This window comes from Lontra canadensis, unplaced genomic scaffold, assembly GCF_010015895.1.
Source record: "Lontra canadensis isolate GAN:19392208 unplaced genomic scaffold, GSC_riverotter_1.0 scaffold26, whole genome shotgun sequence".
Classification (NCBI taxonomy): domain Eukaryota; kingdom Metazoa; phylum Chordata; class Mammalia; order Carnivora; family Mustelidae; genus Lontra; species Lontra canadensis.
Window position 1 is genome coordinate 16,935,302 of NW_022631020.1, and position 27,822 is coordinate 16,963,123.

At 36.1% G+C, this 27,822-nt stretch overlaps 1 protein-coding gene across 12 annotated transcripts in view; it reads left to right on the plus strand.

The window, feature by feature from the left end:
• The window catches only part of RBM26 (RNA binding motif protein 26), an 85,590-nt gene that overhangs the window by 17,332 nt on the left and 40,436 nt on the right, over positions 1–27,822 (plus strand). For 5 of the 12 annotated variants that reach the window (XM_032864179.1, XM_032864173.1, XM_032864180.1 and 2 more), the window contains exons 2-9: positions 13,005–13,123; positions 13,753–13,889; positions 16,803–16,891; positions 17,764–17,981; positions 19,901–20,161; positions 20,936–21,175; positions 21,596–21,766; positions 22,202–22,357. In XM_032864179.1, coding sequence (XP_032720070.1) covers positions 13,005–13,123; positions 13,753–13,889; positions 16,803–16,891; positions 17,764–17,981; positions 19,901–20,161; positions 20,936–21,175; positions 21,596–21,766; positions 22,202–22,357 — 1,391 coding nt within the window. The remainder of the gene's footprint in view (positions 1–13,004; positions 13,124–13,752; positions 13,890–16,802; positions 16,892–17,763; positions 17,982–19,900; positions 20,162–20,935; positions 21,176–21,595; positions 21,767–22,201; positions 22,358–27,822) is intronic. The other 7 variants (XM_032864178.1, XM_032864183.1, XM_032864184.1 and 4 more) reach the window with 3 other exon arrangements.

The window sequence follows — 27,822 nt, forward strand, 5'->3', positions numbered from 1 at the left end:
TTGGAGAAGATCTTTTGTGTTGGTGTAATAAGGTGTTCTGTTAGCTTTGTGGATTTGTATATCCAATTATTTCCCTAGGTTTAGGAAGTTATCAACTATCATTTAAATATGTTCTGTGCTCCCTTCTCCCACTCTCTTTTTTTTGAGATACCCATTATTATTGTGGGGCTTGAATTCATGACCCTGAGATCAGCATTGGTATGCTTTACTGACTGAGCCAGCCAACACCTAGGGTTGTTGTTTTTTTTGTTTGTTTGCTTTTTTTTTTTTAACTTTTTAAAGATCTTACTTCTTTCTTCTCTTCCACCTGAATCATTTCCATATTTCTGTTGTTGAATGTGTTAATTCTCTCTTCCATAGGATCTGCTGTATTTCTAGTACATTCTAATTCATTCTTCATATATTGAGTTTTTCACCCCAGAATTTTTTTTTTTTTTTAGTTTTAATCTCTCCTGCAAAATACTCCTTCTGTTTGTTAATTTTATCCCTGAGATCACTGAATTGTTTTTCTGAGTTTTCTGGTTACTCATTGAATTTCTTCATAATAGCTGTTCTCTATCCCAAGTTAGATCACAGTATTTCATGTCTTTGGGTTCAGTTACTGGAAAATTGTCATTTTTTATTGTGATGCCATATTACTGTGGTTTTTCATGGTGTTCGATGGGAAGTGCTTCAATTTCTCCATTTAAAGTAGTAAACACGTTTCTTATTTAGGTAAGGTTTTGTTTATTTTGATTCTTAACAATTCAACAGGTTTGTAATTAGGAGCCTTCATTTTGTTTCCCAGAAGGTGGCACTATAGTACAAGCCTTTGGTTTCTCTTGACAGAGCTGACTCACGGTTAAGGTTGTTGAGCAGGTCCATTTAAAAGAAAAAAAAAAGGACCAAAGGGTGGCTGCAGAGCTTGGGGAGGAGTGTATATTTAGCACTTCAGGCTTTGGGATGTTAGTGGTCTGCGGGGGATCCTCAAGTTGTTGGGGGGAGGATACCAGAGGTCCTGGGTGGTCCTCTTATCCCCCAGGGCAGATAGCAAAAGACCCTTTCCTTCTGTTCTCTTTGCCTACTTCCTTTTCCTTCCCCTCTTCCCAGTCACTGTGGTCTCTGCAGAGAGAGCAACTGGTTTTTGCAGCTTCAGCATGCATGGTCGGGCAGACCCCTGTTGTGCCTTTACCCACCACCTCCTCTGCCGGAAAGGTTGTGCTGGCTGCCTGCTGGACCAGCCACCACCTTTTCTGCTGTTGCTACAGCCTCTGTGGTCAAGTCCACTCACTTTCAGGTGTGCAGATGGATAGATCTCTCCGGTGTTTGTGTGTCCTTTGCAGAGGTGCTCCCCCCCGCCCCCCCACTTCAGTTGTGGATATCTAGTTAGTTGTAAATCATAGAGGAGAGAAAAAGGTAATGACCCATGCTGTCATGATGCTGATGTCTATAATATAATTTTAAATGTAATAAGTACTTCAAGACCTTTTTGGGGCATTTTATAAGAAATTGCCAATGTGACTGTATTTGTATGTTTATATTTTCTTTAATGATATCTCTAGTATTTATTTTACGTTTTATAAAGTTTAATTCTTTATAATAGTGAATGAGATAGGTCCCATTTTGAAAACTGTTCATACACTTGCAGTGATCATCAGTCTCTGAAGTTTTTCATGTACTCTCTCAAATTGGATTCTGTTAAACTTTGAAGCTTCTGATGACATTAAATAGCCAAAATTGGAAGAACAGTTCTGTGAGGAATTATGGCTGTTCATTTGGGTTAGGAAGAGGCTTTGTTGGCTTCAGAGTAAGATTAGATTTTACTGCCATGCAGAAGTGTTTGGACATTTTGGGGACTAGGTTGTGGTATACCGGGAAAGATACATTAAATCTGGGCTGTAACTAACAGATTTTTTTTCTCTTTTTTAAGATGAGTGTGTGGAGGTTTGATTAGATTAAGCATTTTTGCAGGCAGAGAAGATTAGTTAGCTGTTCTTTCTTGTAGCTTTAAGAGCAAGTTGTGAAATGCCTGAATTTGGACTTTGGCAGGAGGCTAAGAAGAAATGGCAATGTTCTTGGGACTTGGGTATTGACAGAGATGAGATGGAAAGGCAATGAGGAAAGACCTGTCGGTATGCTAGAGACATTTTATTGACTTTGTATCTGCGACAGGTCTTTGAACTTGTTGGTACACTTTAAGTTTGTCATAATTGGTTTTGACCTAAAGTGAGAGCTGTTTTTTTTGAGTTTTTGTTGATAATACTCTTGATTTAGTGTGCTCTTAAATAGTGTGACAATTAGTCGATACTTCTCAGCACATTGTAGTTGGGTCTGGGAAAAAGGTAGACGTAGTTACCTAGAATCCCTGTAGGGGAAACAAACAAGCATAGCATACCACAATAACAATTTAGTAGGACACACATGTGTGCAGATCTTAAGGTCTGGCAGTTCTGGAAAAATTTATAAAATGTTTCTGCTTAGTTGAATTTTGTTATTATTTATCTCTTCCAAAGGGTTAAAATTTACTCATGAGTGTTCAGAAAGGGGGGATTCTGTGGCTCTTAAAAAATAGGTAGATGGAAATTTTTTTAATTTTCAGGTTACATACCGAATTATTTTAAAGTTCAGTTAGCTAGGTTTTTTCCAAACTTCTTATTTTAGTGCTATTTCTTTTGGATAATTCTGCCTCTTCTTGGTCACAAAAAGAAAATATTTCCTGGCTTCCTTTCTCTTTTAGTAACTAGATGAACTACCTCAGCTCTGGTTTGTAAGTCGGTAGAATGTGCATATGAGTAACTGAAGCGGTGGCCTTTGGAGGCCAGAGTCCTTTCCCAGAGAACTCAAGTCTTCTATGAATTGGAATATGAAACAAGGACTAAATGTGGAATTTTGTTGTGGGCTGACATATCAGCATTTCACCTCCAGTCCCACTTTTCTTTTAAGAGAGAGTTCTGTGACATGATACTATAACCATACCTGTCTGTGCTCAGTTTGCCATTTGGGCTACTGTTCTTTGCAGTGAACAGCATAGAGTTTTCCAATCTGAGTTAGTTGGTCTTATCTTTGAGAAGATGAAATTGACTTTGTCTTTGAATCACATACTTTACAGATACTTTCTTTTTTTTTTTTTTTTTTTAAGATTTTATTTATTTATTGGACAGAGAGGGAACACAAGCCGGGGGAGTAGGAGAGGGAGAAGCAGGCTTCCTGCAGAGCAGGGAGCTCAATGTGGAGCTCGGTCCCAGGTCCCTGGGATCATGACCTGAGCTGAAGGCAGATGCTTAACCAACTGAGCCACCCAGGCACCCTTAACAGATACTTTTATTTTATTTTATTTTTAAGATTTTATTTATTTATTTGAGAGAGAAACAGTGAGAGAGAGCATGAGAGGCAAGAAGGTCAGAGGGAGAAGCAGATTCCCCATGGAGCTGGGAGCCCGATGCGGGACTCCATCCTGGGACTCCAGGACCATGACCTGAGCCGAAGGCAGTTGCTTAACCAACTGAGCCACCCAGGTGCCCTAACAGATACTTTTAAAATGAGTTTTAAAACATTGGTTCTCAAGTGTGATGGGAGGACTCGTGAGCTTTCCTGAGACCTTTTATAGGGCCTGTGAAGTCCTCCCATTTCCAACTATTTATCTGTATGAGGTCAGATTTTTTTTTTTTTTTTTAAGATTTTATTTATTTGACAGACAGAGATCACAAGTAGGCCCAGAGGCAGGCTCCCTGCGAGCAGAGAGCCCGACACGGGCCTCCATCCCAGGACCCTGAGATCATGATCTGAGCTGAAGGCAGAGGCTTTAACCCACTGAGCCACCCAGGTGCCCCGAGAGGTCAGATTTTTTTATGTATTTCAGCCAAAATATCATATACCAACAGATTGAATATAAAAAAAGATATTAGAATTGTTCTTTTAAGCCAGACATTTAATGGTATTTGTAAATTGTGAAACATTGTTTTCTCACCAAATTTTTATTCTGTTGTGGAAGTATTTTTTCATTTAAAAAAAAGTAGGGTATTTCGTTTCAGGGCAGGCTGTTAGTCATGGAACTCTGCCTATCCCTGCCCTGCGTAGGGATATGGCCCAAAGTGGGGAAGATGAGTCATTTTCAAGGAGCAGTGTGATGCAGGAGGAGAGAAAGACAGTTCCCTTTCCCTGGATTCACTATCAGAATGATGTAAACCTGGAACTGCTCGGGGCCATCTTTGTTGCCCTGTGGAGAGGGTCTGCTTAAAATGAAATGAATTCAGGGGAAAGCAGAATGGAAAGATGGTCCTGGTGATTATCATTGGAACCTCTGGATCCAGCTATGCCTTAAGTTAATTAAAAATTAATTTACTAAATTCCTGCTTTTGATTACCACCCACCCCAACCCAAAGGGCTACTCATGTTAAATTGTAGGTTTGTTATTTAATTTGAGTTGTTATTTTAAACTAAATAACTTAAATTTTTTCAGTTTTCCTAATATGATAAATATTGATAGATGTAGTCCTTTTAAATGAAAGCTCTTTAGAGTTCTCTGTAGTTTTTAACATGTAAATCGATCTTGAGACCAAAATGTTTGAGGACTACTGTTCTCAGGAAAAGAAGACATTGCTGCTATTTCTTGGGACTAATATAGGGAATGAAAGACCTGACTGAATAGTTTTCAGTGTTGTAATTACATGTATTGTAGTAAGTGTTTGCCGTGATAAGTGATTTGTATGATGCTCATGGATGGATCATGTTAAGATATGCTTATTTTGTGGTCGTGATTTTATTTTGTAGAATGAAATGGGTGTGATCATTCTTAACGAATAACCTTTGCTGTAGCTAATTACTACATGCAAATAATCTGTTGTTGCCTCCTTATTTGAATTGAATGAAACTTTATAATAAACTATGGCAATCGAATTTTTCAGTGTTTATATTATATTTGTTGTAATGGGATTTGGATTTTTAAAAGAATAATCCTAAGTACAGAATAATAGAACTATGACTTTGATGCAAATTAGATATTTTTCTTGAATATAAAGTGAAAATTTGGTAGGAACAGATGTGGGTGTATATCCGTGTTCTAAAGTTACTGAGTTAACATATTCAAATTTAATTTTTAATTTCCACTGCCACCTCCAGCTACACCTTCTCAAGATTACCAAAAATGGAAGCTTGGGTTAAATTCCTTAAGTTATCTTCCACAGAATTTCTAAAGCCTCCAAGAAACTTGAGCAAAACAAAACAAACTTCTTTTTGAAAGAATGTACTGGAAGGCTAGCTTTTTTGTTTTCCTTGTCATTACTATTTTGAAAGTCCTAAATTAAAATTAAAAGCTAATATGAAGAGTGTGTTAGGAAGATTAATTATAATCTTTATATCTATAATCTTTAAATCTTTTTAATATATAATCTTTATATATCGGAGTGATTTGATTCATGTCAGTGCTTTTGGGAAGTTTTATTATAACATTTGATTTTCTGCATTGGTTTGGCTTCTCCAACATTCTTAGTGTATGTACATCCCTCGTCAGATACTTTAGGAAAAGAATGACCTTCCTAGATGGTTACCCCTGCTAATGTGTTTCATTATTATTACTATATCCTTAACACAAATTCAGAGATTGCTTAAATTTTACTTTTTTTGCCTTTAAAAGCATTGATTTGAACGATTTCATAGTGATCTGCACACTTAATCTGTTAAAGCTCATTGAGCATTTGATTTTAAATCTTTAGAGGTGAGAGATTAGAAATCCAGCTGTTCATGAATACTCTGTTTTCTCCATCCCACTGGACTCCTGTGCTTCATGTATAAGTAGGCATCCACTTCAGACCTTTTCTTTTGGGCTCCTTTGGCCTGGGCGGTTCTTTTTCCAGCTAGCCCAAAGCTTGCTTGTATTCCATTTTGATCCCTGTTTAAATTCTGATCCCTGTTTAAATGTTATTTCAAGGTTCTTCCCTGATGATCTTAAATATATTCATTCATTCTTTCTCCTCTTTCCATTTCTTTCCTCCTTCCTTCCCTTCATTCCTTTTACTCTATATTTTATCTTCATGCTTTACATTATTTTTCCTCAGTGCACTTGCACATGACAATATATTGTATGTATCTATGTACATATTTTGTCTCCTCCACCGGAGTTTCAGCAGCCCCAGTGTAAATTCTCTGAGGACAGGAACTTAAATTATTTTTGAAGTTGAATCCTTAGGATCTAGAACAGTGTCTTACATATAGGTGCTTATTAAATATTTTTGAAAGATGAAGGTAATATTTGGAAGATAACCAACTATTTTATTCTCAGTACTTACCTTCATGAAGATGAAAAAGAAAGGGTCCTTGATAAAAGTGAGCTATTGATCTAGTGGGATAGATTTGTATATATTTTCTCTTATTATTTCTTAGGTATTGTGTTAGGCCCAGAGGCTACATATGTGTGTAAGAAGTTCCGTTTTTGGATTTTGGTATAAACTCTTATGTAGTACATATATAAACTCTTATATATATCTGTAGTGCCAGGTCACTTAAATTTTTTTATTGCTAATACTTACAAATTAATTGAAAAGAATACTATATTGTCTTATATTTCATATATTTGCAAAATATTCCATAAACAAAATTAAACCTAAGGGTTATTCTCTTTCAGGTTTGTGAGGGATTTACTATTCAATCCAGTGCTTATCTGCCAGGGGCTGTTCAGCCTATGCTTGAAATCATTCTAATGATGGAAAATGCACTTTGTTTCAGGCAATTTATTCTGCCTTTGGGAGGCCTCTGATTATTAAAAAAGTTCATCTCTATTTTAAGCCAAAATCTGTTGCTTCTACTTACTGGCTCTAATTATATCCCATGGAGGATGTATTGAATAAGTGTAATCTTTCTTATGATAGTCCTTCAATTATTTGAAAATCTACCAAGTTCTCTCTGACATTTCAATTTTCCAGGCTAAGAATCCCTAGTAAGCTCTCTGATAATGATATCCATTTACCATTCTGGTCATATTCTGGGAATCTGTTTGGGTTTGCTCCTGTATTTGTAGAAGTGCAATGAAAGCTGTGGCTCTCTTTAAGGCTTGGGGAGCTGTACTGCTTCCTCTTTAGTGCTGTGTTCTTTTTAAATTAACATATAATGTATTATTTGCCCCAGGGGTACAGGTCTGTGAATCATCAGTCTCACACAGTTCAAAGTACTCACCATAGCACATACCCTCCACAGTGTCCATCACCCAGCCACCCCATCCTTTTCCTCCCCCGCAGCAGCCGACAGGTGTTGGCGAGAATGGGGGGAAAGGGGAACCCCCCTCTTACATTGTTGGTGGGAATGCAAGCTGGTGCAGCCACTTCGGAAAACAGTATGGAGGTTCCTCAAAAAGTTGAAAATAGAGCTACCCTACGACCCAGCAATCACATTACTGGGCATTTACCCTAAAGATAAAAATGTGGGGATCCCAAGGGACATGTGCACCTGAATGTTTATAGCAGCATAGCAGCAGTGCTCACAATAGCCAAACTATGGAAAGAACCTAGATGTCCGTCAACAGATGAATGGATAAAGAAGATGTGGTGTATATATATATACGATGGAATACTATGTAGCCACCAAAAAACCCGAAATCTTGACATGTGCAACGAAGTGGATGGGACTAGAGGGTATTATGCTGAGCAAGCAAGTCACTCAGAGAAAAGCAATTATCATATGATCTCTCAAAATGAGGAATTGGAGAGGAAGGGCGGGGTTCTTGAGGGGAAGGGAGGGAAAAATGAAATGATGGAATTGAGATGGGAGACAAACCATAGTACTGTTATCTTTTTTAAATTGCATCTTTATGATTTAAGTTTCCCCCCAACCATTTCACCCTTTATCTCATTTGACATACTAAAATACTTAGTTGCTCCTTCTCCAACCCACCTTTCACAAATGCTGTTGGCAAGTCATGTCTCACGCCTGCCTTATTCTGTAGTTAGTTTTGTGTTTTGCCCACCCAAACTTCTCAATCCCCCAACACACACAGACACAGACACAGGAGTAATTGGAGTTGGAGCACTCTGTGGTTGGTTTGATGCTTTTTTAGCAGGTTATGTACTTGCTGGATTGAGAAGTCCTTATGGAATATAGAATCAGTGGGAATTCAGCCTGTTTGCTAAGATAGGGATGAAACCTGTCACTCAGTGCTCTTTGTACCTAAACATTTTCAAAATCTGTCCCTTCTCTCTGATCTGAAAGATTTCAGTTCCACTTTTCTTTCACTGTTTCTAGAATGCTAGTAACATAGTACAGGGTAGAGTCTAGCTCTGACAAGATCTGTTCATTGAAACTGCAAACTTATCAACAATGGCAACTGGTGCCATCAAGTACCACATGAACAGTCTCGCTTGCCATGGAGACTTTTTTTTAAATAACCTCTTACTATCTTAATATAATTTTCTTTTGATTAAGTAATTTAAACATTTTTACTGCATTAATTTTACATAGCATGTTGTTGGGTGTTCAGATGAAGTAGTATTGGCACTTTTAATTAAAACATGGAAAAGAGAATATGTATTTTGCCCTTTCTCCTTGATTTATAACGTGGCATATTATTAAACCTCTGTAGTTCAGATAGTCTTTTACTTAGCTGCAATTTACGTGTACATATCTTTTTTAAAAAAAATATTGAATAGGAAATGACTATAGGATTTAAGAAAAATTGCCTCTCAAATGTAAATCTACCCATTTTGGCATTAAATGTATATAAACCTTGTTTCTACTATATAATTTGTAATTTAACCAATTTTAAGAAGTAATTTGCCCTTTCAGACTGTTTCAAGGATTTAGAATTTTTGTGTATAGTAGTTCATTTGCTGTAGTTGTGATTTTATTGGTTTTTTATTCAGTTCAGTAGCTTCCTATAAAAGACGTTGAGCAGTGATTGTTCAGGAATGATTTTGTCTTACTGTTTTATAAAACTGTGGTCTATAAACCATAATAATTACAGAAATCACAAAGGTCTTTTAATACATTTTTTAAAAAGATTTTATTTATTAGAGAGTTCAAACAGTAGGGAGCGGCAGAGGGAGAGGGAGAAGCAGACTCTTTGCTGAACAGGGAACCAACATGGGGCTCAATCCCAGGACCCTGAAGTCATGACATGAGCTGAAGGTAGACACTTAATTGACTGAGCCACCCAGGCGCGCCTGTGTTTTTAACTGCTAAAATTTTATTTGGCTCAACCTGTCCTATTTAGAAAAGTAATGGAGTGGCAATGGAATAGATTTGGTGTTTAGTTAAGAGAAATGTAAAGTCACAGTTAAGTCATTAGAAAAGTCATTTTTAAGTTGAAAATTCACCACAACAGTAAGACCAATGTTGAGTTAAACTATAGCATTTGGACTCAATGTGGAGACTGTAAATTTGTTCATTAATAGCAGTTGCAATAAAACAGTATAACACAGTGGTAGTATTATGTTTCACATTGATTTTTCAATTATTTGAATATGTTTATCTTGTTGCCTAGTTAAGTGTTTAGTTGACTGTGCTTATTCAGGTTACCTAACATGAATAGGCATTGTTTCATTATTTGTCATGCAGTATTACTGAATTGGTGGGTATGAGTATATCTGTAAATACATCATAAGGTTATATATGTCCCATTTCTTTGAGCTTATTTCATCACCGATGTATTTCTATACTCATTGTGATAAAACATAAAAAGTCATAAATCATTTTGTCTATTTTTTTTAAATGTTCATTAAGTATATTGAAAAAAGAATTTCAAAGAAAAAGTCCTTAAAAATCTTTCATGTTCTTCTCCTACCACATTAACCCCCCATGTTGCATCTCCTCTCCCTCATATCAGGGAGATCATATGATAGTTGTCTTTCTCTGATTGACTTATTTCGCTAAGCATGATACCCTCTAGTTCCATCCACGTTGTCGCAAATGGCAAGATTTCATTTCTTTTGATGGCTGCATAGTATTCCATTGTATATATATACCACATCTTCTTTATCCATTCGTCTGTTGATGGACATCTAGGTTCTTTCCATAGTTTGGCTATTGTAGACATTGCTGCCATAAACATTCGGGTGTACGTGCCCCTTCAGATCACTACGTTTGTATCTTTAGGGTAAATACCCAGCAGTGCAATTGCTGGGTCATAGGGTAGGAGAAGAGTAAATGAAGCAAGATGGGATTGGGAGGGAGACAAACCATAAGTGACTCTTAATCTCACAAAACAAACTGAGGGTTGCTGGGCACAGGGGGGTTGGGAGAGGGGGCTGGTTATGGACATTGGGTAGGGTATGTGCTATGGTGAGTGCTGTGAAGTGTGTAAACGTGGAGATTTACAGACCTGTACCCCTGGGGGGGGAAAAATATATATATATGTTTATAAAAAATAAAATTATAAAAAAAAATCTTTCATGTTCCATTAAAATGGAATTTTTTTCTTCTTGTTTGAGTAATAGCCTATTTCAAGACATTGTAAATACATGTAAATAGATCTATGAGAAAAGTATGATTACTGACAAATTACCCTTCAACTTAATTCATTAACACAGCAGACATTTACCACCTCATGATACTTATCATCCCTGCGTCAGGAATTTGGAAGCAGGTTAGCGAAGTATTTCTGGCTCTGAATCATGAGATTGCAGTTAAGCTGTAGATCAGTTCTGCGGTCTTCTCAAGGTTCCACGGTGACTGTAGAATTCACTTCCAAGCTCATTCCCATTTGGCTACTGGAAAGAGACCTCAGTGCTCTGTTGACTAGAGTCCTCATTTCATTGCCACATGGTACTCTCCATAAGGCTGCTTTACTGTCCTTGGAGCATAGCAGCTGTTTTCCCTAGAAGTGATTCCAGAGTGAGAGCAAGGATGATGCCACAATACTTTGTAGTCCTAGTCTCTGAAGGTAGACACCCTCACTTCTGCTGTTCAGTTTGTTTAGAAGCAAGTCCCTAAATTGAGCCTACTCTCAAAGGGTGGGGAATCAGGCTCTGCCTTCAAAGGCAGGAGTGAAGAATTGGCAGACGTACTTAATGACCACAGTAATGTAAATTAGGAAGTCTTAGAACATATGATAAATGCTATATTAGTTCCTTAATAGAGTAGTTGTCAATTCTGATGCTGTATTAGACTCATCTGTGTAGCCGTTCTAAAACAAAAAAGCAAAACACAAATGGTTTGAATTAGGTCTGTTGATTTGCTTGCAGTCAGGTGTTTCTATAGGTGTTTTTTACTGTGCAACCAAAGCTCTTCATTATCTTTTAAAAGATGTACTGTTTGATTCAGTGACATACGTTACTGCTGTTCTTTTGTAGAACTGTTACAGAATAGAGCTGAATACAGTATGTACAGTTCATGGCACAAACTAGGTGTTCGGTAGATATTAGTGTTGGGCTATTGCTATTATTTTATTCTTATTTAACCTAACTTATAAAGTGATCATTAATTAAATGGATAACAATTTTAGCTTTATCGAAAAACAGTTAATTTGGCTTTTTGTCAGGATGGGCATGGCTCAGGCATCAAAAACTTTATTGCCTCACTCTGTTCCTCCTTCAGTTAGTCCCCACTGTCTCCCCACATCCAAAAAAAAAAAAAAAACCAGTAATGTTTGTTTGTACTTCCATATATTTATTATTCAAACATAAGCCAGTCCAAATACATAGTTTTTTCTCTTCCCCCCACACAAATGGTAACATGATGACCAGTTTTCTCTACCTTGCTTTTTAAACATAACAAATTATAAGGAGAATTTCTGTGACAGGAACACGTCCTCATTCTTTTTTGTGTCTTTTTGCTGTATTCATTCTTTACTGTAGATTAGTATAATTTCTTTTTCCAGTCCTCTGTAAATGGACATTTTGCACATTTCTTATTTTGCAATGAATGTGCCAATGAGACTTGTGTATGTGTCACTTTGTATATGTAAGTATGTCTGTAAAGTAACTTCAGAGAAGTAGAATTGCTAGGTCATTTGTACTTGGGATTGGATGCTACCATTCCTTAGGGGCTACCAGTCTCCTCACAGCAGCCACAGTGTTTGAAAACTGCTTGTATCCCCATAGTCTTACCTCCAGAATATATTTTCATACCTTTACATTTGCCAGCTATATAACTGTAAAATTGTATTTCAGTATAGCTTGAGTTTGAATTTCTCTTATGGATGAGGGTGTATTTTTACTCATTTAGACTTATTTTTCTGTTTAGTGTCTATATTATTTGTTTCCTTTCTCTTACAGTTTTGGTCTTACTGATACAAACTACATATTAGGAGAATTCACCTTTTGGAATGGGAAGCTTTTTTTGTCTTTTGACTCTTTCATTCCAAAGTTTTTGGCTTTTTTTTTTTTTTTGGTGTAATCAAATCATTCTTATAGATTTCTGTCATTACTCAGAAAATCTTCATTACTCCAAAGTTGTAAAATAACTTTCTTATTTTTTTCCCTAATACTTCAGTGGTTTCATGTTTTTCAGTTTTAGATTTATTATGGTGTATAGAATCAGTTATGGAACCAACTTAGTTTTTAAGTAGATAACTATCAACTTGTCTCAGTATCATTTATTGTGTAATTCATCCCTTGTTCATTGACTTGGATGCTACCTTTATAAAATCAAAATTCATACATTTATTTACTTGGGTCTGTTTCTAAACCTGTAGTATGTTTTCAGGTTTTCTTTTAGTGCCCTCTCTGTCTGGGTTTTCTAGCTAGTTCTTGGGGTGGAGGTAAGGCAAGGGCGCTTTTTGTATTTTTATTCTTTCCATGCTAATAGTTTTTGATGGTACTGTGTTATAACTTCTCTTTTTAGTAATAATAAAGCCTACGGCGTTTAATACATATATTAGTACAAATGTGGAAGGATACAGAGTAGTGGCCATGTATGTAATATAAAATATATTACTATAAGGGAGAACTTAACATTTCTTTATTGCTTTCCATGGGTAGCTGCTTTTTACATATATTAATCCACTTAACTGTTTATCATACAACTAAGTCTGTAACTGGAATTTTTAGAATGTGCAATTGTTTATGGCTAAATTTCCTTCAATATTGCTTTTTTTTCTTCAGTTGTGATGCAGATCCATCAGCCCTAGCAAAATATGTTCTCGCTTTGGTAAAGAAAGACAAAAGTGAGAAAGAGTTAAAGGCATTATGTATTGATCAACTGGATGTATTTCTTCAAAAAGGTAACATCTTTAGTTTAAAAATACTACTTTATTTTAATAAATCCTTTAAAGCGAGATTTACCATAATATTAAAGGAACTCAATAAGAGAATAGACTATAATTGTAACAAAGTTGAATAAACAGTATTATTACTGATTATAGCTTATTTATAATGAAAACCTTTTTCATTAATATCTTTATTCTCTTTCTTAAAGCAAGCTGGTATTTTTCCTTAAAAGATTAAGTAAATGAATGCTTGTTTATTTAAAGATCGTGTTGCTTAAGAAACTACTTGGAATGTTAGCTTGATACTGCTTCTAACTTTTTTCATTTTGCTACTGTCTAGATAATAATAATACTTATGTTCAGCACTCTGGGTGCAGGGTCAGAGTCTAGTAATGGCTGGAAGTGACTGGCCCAGAAGCTCTGGCCATCTTAGTTCCACTACCCTGAATTTGAATGGATTAATATTACCATAAGATTTGTGTCATGACTCACTGGTTGGGAAGCTGTTGGTCTTAGTATATTTCCAGAGTTATAAAAGTCAGTATATACTTCATCATATTGAACTCTGATGTGTAGAAGAGGAGGAATCAATCTTAGTAAGTGTCTTTAATCTACATTTTTTTGGTCTTGGTTTTTGTTTTTAGAGACACAGATATTTGTGGAAAAGCTTTTTGATGCTGTGAATACAAAGAGTTACCTACCTCCTCCAGAGCAGCCATCATCAGGAAGCTTAAAGGTAGAATTTTTTCAGCACCAAGAAAAAGATATTAAAAAAGAAGAGGTAAGGATTTGTGTGTAAAACCTTAGATGCTCTTTAAAAATATAAGGAATCATTAAACTGAGTTTTACTTTCTGTATTTGTGTCAAGGGTCCTCAGGATCATCCGTAGGAGCAGTCATAGCACTTAGCGCTTAGTCATACTCAAGGCTGTGACTTCCTACATCAGAATCAGCAAAAAGAAAAAGTAGGTGTTGCACAGTCTGGGGGAAAACAGACATAAGCTTCCAGAGACTTCTCCTAGGAGAGTCACAAAGGATGCACGTAACAAGTAGTTTCAACACATTTGAACAAGGGAAGCTCATTAGAGACTCAGTGTCCAGGGTTTTTATTTGCGGCTGGTCACAGATGCACCTTCTGCCTACTATGTACTAAAATTGCGATTTCCCGGAGGAAAGCATGTGTTCAGCTTAGAGCCATATCAGTGACACAAAACAATTCAGGCATATGGTGAGCTATTATTGTCAGGGAATGATGGGAACCCTCCAGAAATCAAAGTTCACAGATACCAGCCTAGAGCCTACCTTATACGAAGCAGGCCTTTCTAAAGATAACAGTCTTAGGCTTGCTTTTTAACTGTTTTCTGCATAGTATCTTATATCTGTGGACTTTCATTATCTGTGTTCTGTGAAAATAATTAGATTAACACTAGACTAATTTGCTCTGTCCTGCCTGCATTTTGTAGGGGACTGTTTTTAAGGTAGTCATGTCTAAAGACCTTCACAGGGCAGTGGGCATGACTTCATCCTTTAAGAGATTTTGAAGAGTTTACCTTTTATACAAGATTGCCGTTCTTGCTTAATAATCATAAAAATTCAGATCTTCTCAATTTGATGTTTAAAGATTGTAAATTCGAGCAAAACTAATTGATAGTTAAGCTGATATATTTCTGCAGTTAGTCTTGCTTTAGGTCAAATAAATCTTGGTTAAATTTTTGCTTTATCAGTCAGTGCTTTATGAGCTTGGAAATGTTACTTTTCCAAGCCTTAGTCTGCTTAGCTGTGAAATGGAAATATATAGGGTTTTTTTGAGGAATAATAAAATGTTGTCTCTAAAGCACTTGGCGTAGTGTGTAGCACATAGTATATTCTCAATAAATGGCAGTTCCTATTATTGTTGAGAGATTGTTGGTGTGATGGAAGATGTGATTGGGTTTTTCCCCTCATACTCTTTTTTTTCTTTACAGATTATGTAAGTAATGTTTATTATGTAATAATATATGTATAACTTTACATAGTAATTCTCAAATATATTTTTATTTCTGTATCTGAACATATTTACACACATGTACATGTATATAGTTACACAGACGTGCACATAAAACACCTCTTCTCTGTGTAAGGGAAAACCAGAAATAATTTTGTGCGTATTTCATACCTAACAGTGGGGGTTCTGTTCTGTTAATAAGGCAGAAAGGAAGAGTGGCTGTGGTGCTGGCACACTGCTTATACCACATAGAGATGCACAATAATTTATTTAAGTTTTGCTCACCAATGGAAGTTTGGTGGGTTAGTTCTAGATTTTTGCTGTTTCAAATCATATTTTAATTCTTAGATAATCTTAAGCAGTCTTCTCTTGATTTGAGAAGCAGTAAGAAGTCTATCCCCAAAATGAGTTAGTGGCAAAAACCTTAGTCCTACGTCTATTGACATAATAATATTTCTCCACAGTTTTCTTGACCAATTGTGAAGGATATTTATCCCTGATCTTTCAGAACTGTCAAAATGTCAGATGACAACCTGGATTTAAAATACCGTGGGTATAGTAAAAGTTCCCAGTTGAGCATGTACTGTGGAATATGATGATCTCTCAACATAAATTACTCGCGAGTGTGTGTTGAAGCAAGTAGAAGGGAAAAGGTGCATTGAACCCTGTTTTGCTTTGTTTTTTTTTTTTTGTTTTTTTTTTTTTTTTTTTGGGTGGGAAAGGGTTGAAATGGGTGGGAAAAGGAGAATGAAAGTATTTATAAGAACAAAAAGACTGTTAAAAAAAGAAAAAAAGAAGGCTTTTAAGCAGTGCTTCTCAGAGTTTGGCCTATTGATAGGATTTCCATTTAATTTATCACCCAACATTGGACACTTCTGACAGTAAGAGGCTTTTACCCAGAGGGGTATTGGAACAGCTGGCATAAACTGGGACACTGTTATATTATCCTGAAGACTGCCTGCATCAGATTGTCTTAGAGTTCTTATTAAAAGTGCAAAATCTTGAGTCCTTTCGTATTTACAGAAGCCACATGTTCAGTATTTCCTGTATTTGTTTATCCTCTAAATCTTTTTTTTTCTAGTAACACCTGTTAATGTCCTATATAACCAGTGTTCTGGACAGTATAGCATGGAAAATTCTGGCCTCAGAAAAGTAGCCCTGATAAAGGGAATGTTTTCCAGGGCTGCTTGCTATTGATAATATAATACGAATGGAGGCCCCTTATAGGAAAGAGGAATATATAGCTGCCATACTGTTGAGAACTGGAGAGCTGTTTGATCTTATGTATCATTTTCTCTTATTTCTCTTTTTCTGACTTGGTTAATTCTAACGCATTCTGCTATATTTCCTAATGTGTTTGGTGCTAGGCCAAATCTGTGGAACCAAAACAAGAGTGTGTGTTAAAATTTCGAAAGAATTAAAATTGACTTTCTACTAATAATGTTAAAATGAGGACATTGGCCTAAGTGTTTTCCCACCACTATTATCTAAGATAAACATTTCTGAGTTTCTTTAGCATTCACTTTAACTTTCAGCAAGCCTTTCTTCTGTGGTTAAATTAAGTGATTGTACTTAGAAGAGAAATTTTTTTTAATGCTTTTAGAAAAGAATAATTTCACGTCTGTATTTTCATGTCAATTAAATCATTGAACTAGTGACATGGCAAGGAATAATTTGCTAAACTTAATGCATATTTTTCTTTGTATATCAGATCACAAAGGAGGAAGAGCGAGAGAAGAAGTTTTCCAGAAGGCTAAATCATAGTCCTCCCCAGTCAAGTTCCCGATACAGAGAAAATAGGTGATTGATTGATTGAACCATGTTCAGTGTTTAGACATTGGATATCTTTTATATGAATGCTTAGACTTGATTATCTTTCACCTAGGGGCAAGTAATATCTACTCTTCTGTTGGTCTAGGAAAGTGTAACTCAGTTCCTTTCTTACAAAGAATATCTATATCAGATTCGTAGGTCCTAGAAGTGAGATCTGGAATAGTGCTTAAAAAAATTATTATGGTATTTATTTCTAACTTCAAATTCCAGTGAAATCTTTTTTTTTTTTTTCAAGATTTTATTTATTTATTTGACAGACAGAGATCATAAGTAGGCAGAGGGGCAGGCAGAGAGATAGGAGGAAGTGGGCTCCCTGCTGAGCAGAGAGCGTGATGCGGGGCTCGATCCCAGGACCCTGAGATCATGACCTGAGCTGAAGGCAGAGGCTTTAACCCACTGAACCATCCAGGCGCCCCTCCAGTGAAATCTTAATGTGAGAACTTTTTTGCATGAAGTTTCCCTTTAGTGTGAATAAATTATTTTTCCCATTGAGATTTCAGAAGCATTTAGTGTGGGCAATAGGTGGGCCACATGCCTTTAAGTATGAGGTTGTGTGTGTACAGGACACCATGTGCTAGGAGATGGCATGTACTGATCCTAAATGTATAGATGTCTTTGTGTATAAGGGTAAAGATTGAGACTTTGACAGTTTTTTCCCTTTAAAGGGGTTTTAGAGTTCTTGAGCAGATCATGTTCAGTTTTTCAATTTGAGTTTCCTAAATATGTGGTGGAATAAAGAATCATGATGTTTACAGGAATTAAATGTGACTTTTTCATTTAATGAGTTTTTTCTGTATCCACTTAATTATTTTCCTAAAAGTGATCATTTATTTCTTTAGAAGTCGTGATGAGAGGAAAAAAGATGATCGTTCTCGCAAAAGAGATTATGATCGAAACCCTCCTCGAAGAGATTCATATAGAGACCGGTACAATAGAAGACGAGGCCGAAGTCGCAGTTACAGCAGGAGTCGGAGTCGAAGTTGGAGTAAAGAGAGGCTTCGTGACCGGGATAGGGATAGAAGCAGGACTAGAAGCAGAAGCAGAACACGAAGCCGGGGTAAATAATCCACATATATGTGTGTTCTGATTAGCATTCTTCTTTTGTGAATAAGCTATATTTGAGGATTTTAAAAATGGTTTTAATTTTTGTCAGCGTTGTCTTCATTTTTCTATTGTGATGTATTTTGTGGTCTAAATGAATGTTTTTTAAAAAAATTCCTTTAAAAATTTTATTTAATGCTAATTAAAACCACAGTGAATCACCACTGCATGCCCATTATAATGACTACAAGTAAAAAGGCTGACTTTATCTAATACTGGTAAGGATAGAGGTAAACTGAAATTCTCTGGAAAACACTTTCACAGTATCTTAAATTTAAATCTACACCTACCACGTGACCCAACCATCCCAACTCCAACCTATTTATTTAAGAGAAACGAAAGTGTATTTCCGCACAAAGACTGTACGCAAATGATCATGGTACCTTCCTTTGAAATAGACAGAAACTAGAAACAACCCAGATGCCATGTGAGTGGATAAACTGAGGGATCCATACAGTGGAAGAAAAGAATGGAACTTTTGGTATATGTCACAAAAGGATGAGTCTCAAAATAATAATGCTGAGTGAAAGAAGCCAGACAAAAAAGAATATACATACATATCAAGTTTTAGAAAATACAAACTAATCTCTGGTGACAGGAAACAAATCATTGCTTGCCTGGGATGGAGTAAAGGGTGGAGAATTATCAAGGAGTGCAAGGATATTTTGGGGGGTGATGAATATCTATGTATATAATTTTGGTTATGTTTGGTTTCACATGTATATACATAGATAAAATTCATTGTATAAATATGTTCAGTTTATTATATAAGAGTTATATTTTAAAATCAGGAAAACAGTTAAAATTCTCATTTCAGGTGAATATATTTGCAAGACCATGTCATTTCCAACATTTTATTTTCCAGTGTGTGTTATTGAAAGGAAGATACTGGAGGCAATAAAACAACTAAAACACTTTCAAGTAAAATACCTTTACTCAAACTTAGATTTTTGCTACTCTTTTAGCCTTTACTGTACAGTCAACTTTAGTCTTTGGGAAATAATATTTATGGCCTTTGTATATGCTTTATACTTTTACTGTTGCCCTGGCGTTTTCCCTTTCTGTGATCTAGGTATACTAGGTCTTTTCTGCACATTGCTTCACTTAACTAATCTCCTTAATTCCTTTTCTCTCTCCTTGGGACCATATATAGCCCAGTTAATTTTTTTTTTTTAAAGATTTTATTTATTTATTTATTTGACAGATCACAAGTAGGCAGAGAGGCAGGCAGAGAAAGAGAGGGGGAAGCAGACTCCCCGCTGAGCAGAGAGCCCGATGCAGGGCTTGATCCCAGGACCCTGGGATCATGACCCGAGCTGAAGGCAGAGGCTTTAACCCACTGAGCCACCCAGGCGCCCCCCAGTTAATGTTTTTTTTCATGTTTAGTGTGAACTCCTTTTCCTTTCTCTTGGCTCATCTGTTTCCATCTTCAATAAATAGTTTTCACTACTAATATTATTAATAGTGTATACTATTTATTTAAAAACCCATGCTGGGATCTTTAGGTGAATTACAACTCAAATGTTCATCGCAGAAAAAATAACAGTACTTTATTGTATATTTTGTTTTGTGGGCTGAAGTTACGCATCCTAAGATTGCACTGAAGAGAATAAAAAATATCTTTTCTATAAACAGCACTCTAAGGAGAAAAAGCTCATTAAGTACAGCAAACTTTGTGTGATTTTATACTTCAGGTCATATTGAAAAAAACATTAGCTTATCTTGGAACATTGTGTATTCATTTAGTAGTTTTTAAAGAGAAGGAGGCTTGTGTACAATGTGAACGTTTTCTCTGTGTTTAGCAAAAATACCACTATTTTGTATATCTGTGACTTTTTTAATATAGTTTTATAAGTTATTTATATTTTGTTGCAGAAAGGGATCTAGTAAAACCTAAATATGACCTGGATAGAACAGATCCACTAGAAAACAATTATACTCCTGTCTCTTCGGTACCAAATATTTCCTCTGGTCACTACCCTGTACCTACTTTGAGCAGCACTATTACAGTAATTGCTCCTACCCATCATGGTAATAACACTACCGAAAGTTGGTCTGAATTTCATGAGGACCAAGTGGACCATAACTCCTATGTAAGACCACCAATGCCAAAGAAACGGTGTAGAGACTATGATGGTAAGTCTTTGCTGTTTTCTGAAGTACTGAACTAGTATTTCCAGGTGACTAAATTCTGTAAGCTTAGGTTGCACAGTTATTCATGGACAGCCCAGTTAATGGTGGTAAGTTAGTCTTAGGAGGCACTTCTTGAATTCTTCAGTATTATTTAAACCTCTGTTAGTCACTACTGACTATTGTATATCAGTCTAAAGACAGTGCTTCTTTACACATAAATCTTAATATATTTTTGGAGTTTATCAAATAAGAGTAGTATCTACTGAGTTGTTATCTGGGAATCTGCTACTGAAACATTCTTGACAAAACTCACTTCTTTAGAAATAAACGGTTATTGGCATGTAAATTAGAACCTAGAAATGTGAATATCACCTATAAGAATTTTATAAATGAAGACTCTCAAAGTTTTACTGTAAAAACTTTGTAAATTGTACTAAAGTTATAGTTGCATTATTCTCAGAGTTTTAAGTGAAATTTAAATAAAGGAAATGAAAAATAAATAAAGGAATTTCTTCTAATGACAAAGTATATAAAAGTTTTATGCCCGCTTGCTAGCTAGGTATACACATTTTAATTTGTGGATATATTTTTTAATGTGTTTGTTAGCTATATTTACATCATAAGTATTTTATGTTACTGGAAATTAGCTCTTGTGTTATGGTTAGTTATACTGGCCCAATATTAAAAATATTCTTTTTAAAATATCTTACCTTTGTTAACTTACAGAAAATTTATTTATCTGACACTTTCCATATTTCTCATTATGCTTGCTTACAGAAAAGGGTTTCTGTATGAGAGGAGACATGTGCCCTTTTGACCATGGAAGTGACCCTGTAGTTGTAGAAGATGTGAATCTTCCTGGCATGCTGCCTTTCCCAGCACAGCCGCCAGTTGTTGAAGGACCACCTCCTCCTGGACTTCCCCCACCTCCACCAATTCTTACACCTCCACCTGTGAATCTGAGACCCCCAGTGCCTCCGCCAGGCCCATTACCACCCAGCCTACCACCTGTCACAGGTAAGTAAATATATTTGTTTGCCAGTACCCATTATCTGTCCATTCATAGCCTTTTTAGAAGTTAATAGTTTGATGCCTGCTTTTGTTAAAAATACCTGAAATAATCTTAAAGATGCCTGCTAGAAACCAAGGGCAAGATACTCTTATTTAGAATATACCCGCACTTTGCAGGTGTTGCCAAACCTATGGTTTACTGTGGTTTGGAGGGGCCCTGACTTAGCACATCCCTGACGAATCCCAGCTCTCAGTAGTTCTTTATAGCTTAAGACAAACCTGTTTTGGAATACAGTAAAAGGATATTTTACCCTAGAAAACTAATATAGTTATAAGAATTTGAGTTTATAGATACTGTAATTTTGCTGATAAATGAGAAGACCATGTTTGGATATACAATAACTTATTTTATTTGTTTGCTTTCAGATGATATTTCTTATTCTTTGGTTTTGACAGGACCACCACCTCCACTTCCTCCTTTGCAGCCATCTGGCATGGATGCTCCCCCAAACTCTGCAACCAGTTCTGTTCCTACCGTAGTAACAACTGGCATTCATCACCAGCCGCCTCCTGCTCCACCCTCTCTTTTTACTGCAGGTGCAGTTTTGCCCCTTTATATTCATCATGTAGTGAGGGTTTAGAGCAGAGTTTTAGATATGGAATTAAAAAATGTCTAGAGAGTGACTAGCTCTATTAGGTTTATTTTTCTTAGTAAAATCGTATAGAATAAAGTGTAGGCATGGGGGATGTATATTAAATAGAAGTCCCTTGGATTTTTAAAAGACTAAGTTTTATGTATGTGTATGTATATGTATATATAATATAATTACATGTATTATATATACAGATATATATAAAATTTCTTTTACTGTTATATTTTCCATTTAACTTTTTATTTTTATAAAACTAAATTTTCTTTTTAATACATGTAGCATGTCAGCTCTGTATTAGTAATGTTATATAATTTACTTTTTCTTTTATCAATATTCAAGAATTACCAAGTGGTGTTTTATAATTGTTTTTTAATTACAGTTTTTGTATTACCAGATACATATGACACAGATGGCTACAATCCTGAAGCCCCAAGCATAACAAATACTTCCAGACCTATGTATAGACACAGAGTGCACGCACAAAGGCCTAACTTGATAGGACTAACATCAGGGGATATGGATTTGCCACCCAGAGGTACTATGATTAATCTTTTCTTCTTATTTTCATATCAGGAGTGGCAAATATTTAGAAAGAATGTGGTCCTCCATTTATTGGGGTTGAATAAGGGATGGTGATTAAGTTTATTCCTCTGATCCTTTGGTCTTTCTTAAGAGAAAAGATAATGTGTAGTTTTCTATTTGTGTTACTGATGACACTTTATTCTATCACCGGAGGGGAAAGGAATTTCCTGAAAGTTCGTACTTTCTTTTTTTTTTTAAAGGAGAATAAATCTTTAAAGAAATTCTTTAAGACTGTATTTATTTGAGAGAGTGAGCGCGCGCGCGCGCGCGAGAGAGAGAGAGAGAGAGAGAGAGAAAGCACAAGCTGGGGGGAGGATGAGGCAGAGGCAGAGGGAGAAGCAGATTCCCCACTGTGCAGGGAGCCTGACTCAGAGCTCAGTCCCAGGGCCCAGTGATCATGACCTGAGCCGAAGGCAGATGCTTAACCGACTGAGCCAACCAGGTGTCCCCAAAATACATATTTTTTAAGGTAGTTTTTTGGAGGGTTATTTTTTTATCATTTGCAGTCTTTCTTTTAAAGATTTATTTTATTTATTTAAGGGGGGAGGGGCAGAGAGGGGGAGAGCGAATATTAAGCAGACTCCATGCCCAGCATGGAGCTTTATATGGGGCTTGATATCACAACCCTGAGATCACGACCTGAGCTTAAATCAAGAGAAATGGAGAGTCAGACATTTAACTGCGCCACTCAGGCACCTCTGTTATTTGTAGTCTTGCGCTCTTGAAAGTAATGATTTAGGGGTGCTGGGTAGCTCAGTCAGTTAAGCATCTGCTTTTGGCTGGGATGGTGATCTCAGGGGCCTTCGGATCAAGAAATGCTTTAGTTCCTGAAGATTTTTTTTGTAGATTGGATAATGAAATAAGTTTTACAAGCTTCTACAAACTTGTGCTTGATACATATTTTACATAGAAGAATTTGTTACTGGTTTGATCATAATATTTTAATCAAAAGGAATTATGTTTTAGGAAGTGACTTATCATCTTTTAAAATTTTTTTAGAGGGGACAGACTTTTTGATAAAATTTCTAAATGAGAAAAGAAGGTAAGAGTTTAGATGAGGAAGTCACAAGCAGGGGCAGCAAAACTGCTCTGCTAGAAGTACAAACTGATAGGTTTAGAGGAAGGGAGAAAGGTCACATTAATTTGAAAGAGGGAGCGTTGGCTACAGAAACAGGAAGTGAGGGGTTGTCATCCATAATGGAAAATGTATGTAGGCCAATAAAATATATTTTTTTCCCTAACTACTTCAACTAACTTTTAAATCCTATTTTCTTTGTAGTCTTATCTTTTTTTTCTAGTAACCAAAAAAAAAAAAAAAAAAAGATTCATGGTTGATGCCTCATCAATCATGAATAAAACTGCAACTTGTTGAATGGTAGTGCCTAATGTGGTTTAGTAAACTTGTGAATACTTACACTTTGCATTTTTTTTATTTGTTCATTGAAATGATCAAATTCTGCATCTAACTTGAGTGTTCAGGGGACTTTTTGTTACAGAGGTATAAGGAACATTATAATTTTTTGTTTTTAAGATTTATTTATTTATTTACTTGACAGATAGAGATCACAAGTAGGCAGAGAGGCAGGCAGAGAGAGAGAGGAGGAGGCAGGTTACCCGCTGAGCAGAGAGCCCGATGTGGGGCTAGAGCCCGATGTGGGGCTCGATCCCAGGACACTGGGACCATGACCTGAGCCGAAGGCAGAGGCTTTAACCCACTGAGCCACCCAGGTGCCCCGGGAACATTATAATTTATAACCAATTTAATTTATATCATCTTTGATTTTACAGGAAAGCATTTCACGTGGATGTCACTTTTCCCTCACACTTTTTAAATTCTTATTGAGGAATTCTAATAGCTATAATTAACAACAACAGAAGAAAAAAATTTTTTTTGAGTTTTATATAAGGGATAAGATTGTTTATAAATGAAAATTATAAGCCACTTAAGATTGTGGCTTTTCATCTCCCAAGTCTCTCCTGCCTAATTCAGAGAAAACCCCATTCTTCTTTGGTCATTGCTTAGCACCTTTCTTTTTATCATACCTATAGTCTTTGCTTTTACTGGAACCTCCTACATGAAGTCATCTCTTTCTTACCTTGCTGCTTAGGTGTGGCAAAAATATATGCTACTACAGATCAATATTAGTTTCATTCCAGTGCCAGGCAAACTTTTTTGATGGTGGTCAAGAAAAGAAAGAGGGATCATGTTCCTTATATAAATCTCTTACCATGTAGAAATTGCAGTTATGGTAATTTCAGCTCCACATGTGTAGTTACAAGTTGTGGGAAGTGGCCCCATTGAGAGAGCAATGTCTAGTATGTATGGTTAGAAATTTGAATGCCTTTTCCTATAGATTCATTGTATATAGTGATTATTTTTGTACTGTTCTTCATATATATCACATAGTATTTTTGTCATGTGGTTTAGGAATATATTCTCCACTAATAACATTGTTTTTATGTACCACAGAACTGATTTAGCACCCCCATTTTAATTGAGTAGTACCTATATTTTTGTTTCCTCATCTTTTTTCATTCTTCCTCCCCCCCCGCCCCGCAAAATGTTTTCATCTTTTGCGCATTTGGTTTGAAACTTATTTTCCTGGATGGTGACAGATACATAATTAAAAGTTTTGATATTATTTATTACATAATTAGTGTACATTTCTTACTATCTATAGATGATGGACTTAATTTAAATTTGTTATAGGCTATTATGCGATAATTATATTATTCCATACTTTAAACTTGATGGGGAATCATCATCATTAAACAAAAGAAAAAATTTAGGCTCATTGATACCTTAGAATTACTAAGAAAAATGCCTGAGAGGCTCTGAGAATTGTTCTTTCCAGATTTCTTTTTTTTTTTAATTTTTATTTTTATTTTATTTTTTTAATTTTTTTTTTAAATTTTATTTTTTATAAACATACAATATATTTTTTTCCCCAGGGGTACAGGTCTGTGAATCGCAAGGTTTACACACTTCACCGCACTCACCATAGCACATCCCTCCCCTCCAGATTTCTAAGAAGGTAGAGAATTTCATAGATGTTCCTTGACTGGATATAGGTGGGAGTAAGGGCTAAGTAGTTTTCCATTTGCTGTCAACAAAACCAGGGCTAAAAATTTTAAGCATAAAAACAATTTATTAAAAGGATAATGTGGGGGAAAACTCAGTATATATAACTAATAGACTCATTTGCTAATTGAATACCAAGAGGAACTTATTTCCATTTTTAATACTCCTTAAATAAGTTACAATGAAAGACAGTCTGAGTCAGAGAATATAAGATGAATTGGAACAAACACATCACAATGACTAGGGGAGAATATATCACTGCCTTTCTTAGTGAACCTTCAGATAAAGAACATATTAAAGTAAAAAAGGATATTTGATAACTCAAAAACATTAAGAAAGTCAGTGAATCGGGTTGGGAGGCAAGAGTAAGGCCACAAATCCTGTTGCAGAACTGGTCTTGCGAAGGTGCCACTGAGCAAAGACGCTGCCAGCTTGCACTGTGAATATCACCAGTGTTCAGATAGTGGATGTTTCCACCTGATCTGCTGTGGAAACATAGGACGATTTAGCCAGAGAAAGGGGGTAGGTAAAGCAATTACATTCCATAATACTTTTGAGAAACTGAAAACTTAATGACTGGAACAGAGGGAGTGAGATATGTGGAGGGAGGTATGAGACCGGTTAAGGGCATTTAAAGAATTCTAGAAAAAGAGATGACAGTATAATAGCTGGGGTAGGGTACTAACAGTGGAAAATGAGAGATTTCAATTTAGTGGAATTGATGACATTATTGGATTGCGGGACTTAGAATGGGTGAAATGGAGAGCATGAAATTGAAGACATCAGATTTCTGCTCTGGATAATTGGGCAGCTGATAATCTCATTGAGAGGAAGAACAGATTTGGTAGGAAAATAAATTTAGTTTTGGAAGTGTTTAATTTGTTGTGTCCTGGGACGTTTGAAGAGAAATGTCCAGTTGGAAGTAAGATCTGGACGTCAGGTCTCTTAAGAGAGAGATGGTTTAGAAAATACAGATTTTTAATCATGAGCATGTAAAACAGTGGTTCTTAATCTTTTCTTCTGTGCCATTAGTAATTATGGGAGGTATAGGAAGATGGAATGAAGCATATCCAAATCTGCAAGCCTGACTGATAAGGGTTCTGAAAACTCTTCTCATATGTTTCTGATATACTTTTCTTCCCTTTGAGAATCACTAAAAATGATGAATGAAGCCATGGTAATAGATGTCTTAAGGTGATTGTGTAGAGTGAGATTAGAAAGTGCAAGTAAGTAACTTTGGAGAACACCAGTATTTGAAGCTGTGGGCAGAGAAGGGGGAGCTTAAGTAGGGCACTGAGAAAATGAAGTCAGGAAGGCACAAACAAAAGGAGGGAGTGAGGAGTCCTGAAAAATCCAAAGAAGATAGGAAAAGAAGTGATCAACAGCATTTAATGATAAGAGGTCAAGTAAGAGAAGGACTGGGATATATTTATAAGCTTAAGCAACAAGTTAGGACATCAGCAAATTTAGGATGAGAAAGTTAAGTTCAGTAATGAGAGCTGCTGCCAGTTTTTGGAGGATTAGTGAATGGGTGGTAGGGAAGCAGGTTAGCAAGTGTAACATCTCTTAGGAAATAGCTGTGAATGTGGGGAGCAAAGGATGGTGGTACCTGGAGGGGAAGTAGTTTTACGAGATTTCATTTAAAAATGGGGTAATTTGAGCTTGCTAAATGTTGATGGGAAGTTCCAGTTTAGAGGAAGAGGTTGAAGATGAAAACAGCAGAGCTCTGGCACACTGATTTTACTGATCTTTATATGGGATGAATTACTGGAAGGAACTCCAGGAGCAGAAATTCAGTTAGTACATTAGACTTGGTGATAAGTAATGCAAGTTTGGACCAGGGTTGTTTCGGTGAGAAAGGAGAGGAAATATATGCAAGGTGAGTTGAAGGGATGTGGGCAGACTCAGAAATCAAATAGTAGTTTCATTAATGGAAATGCTTAAGAAAGATTTAAAAGTACATTTGATATGAAGATAATTTGTACTTTGTATGTACTCTGAGTTTTGAGAAACCTGTAGGATTTTGAGAACTAGATGGCCAGAGAAAACCAACAAGTTAGAAATTGAGAACTGACTTCTGGACAAGAGTTCATGTGTGGTGGAGAGATTGCTATGATCTCCTTCATGGAGATCAGAGTTGTAGCCATCCATGAGATGTTGTGCTGGAACACCTGAAGTTATTTTGGTTAGTTATGTGTTTAGAAATATTAAGAACAGGAGGTATGCAATCACTTTATACATCTTTAAAAAGAATTTTAAAATTATATTTTTCTATGTGGATTAAGGTTTGCATGTTTTAAGCTTTAGTGTTGTTTCAGAATAACAGGTTAAATGTA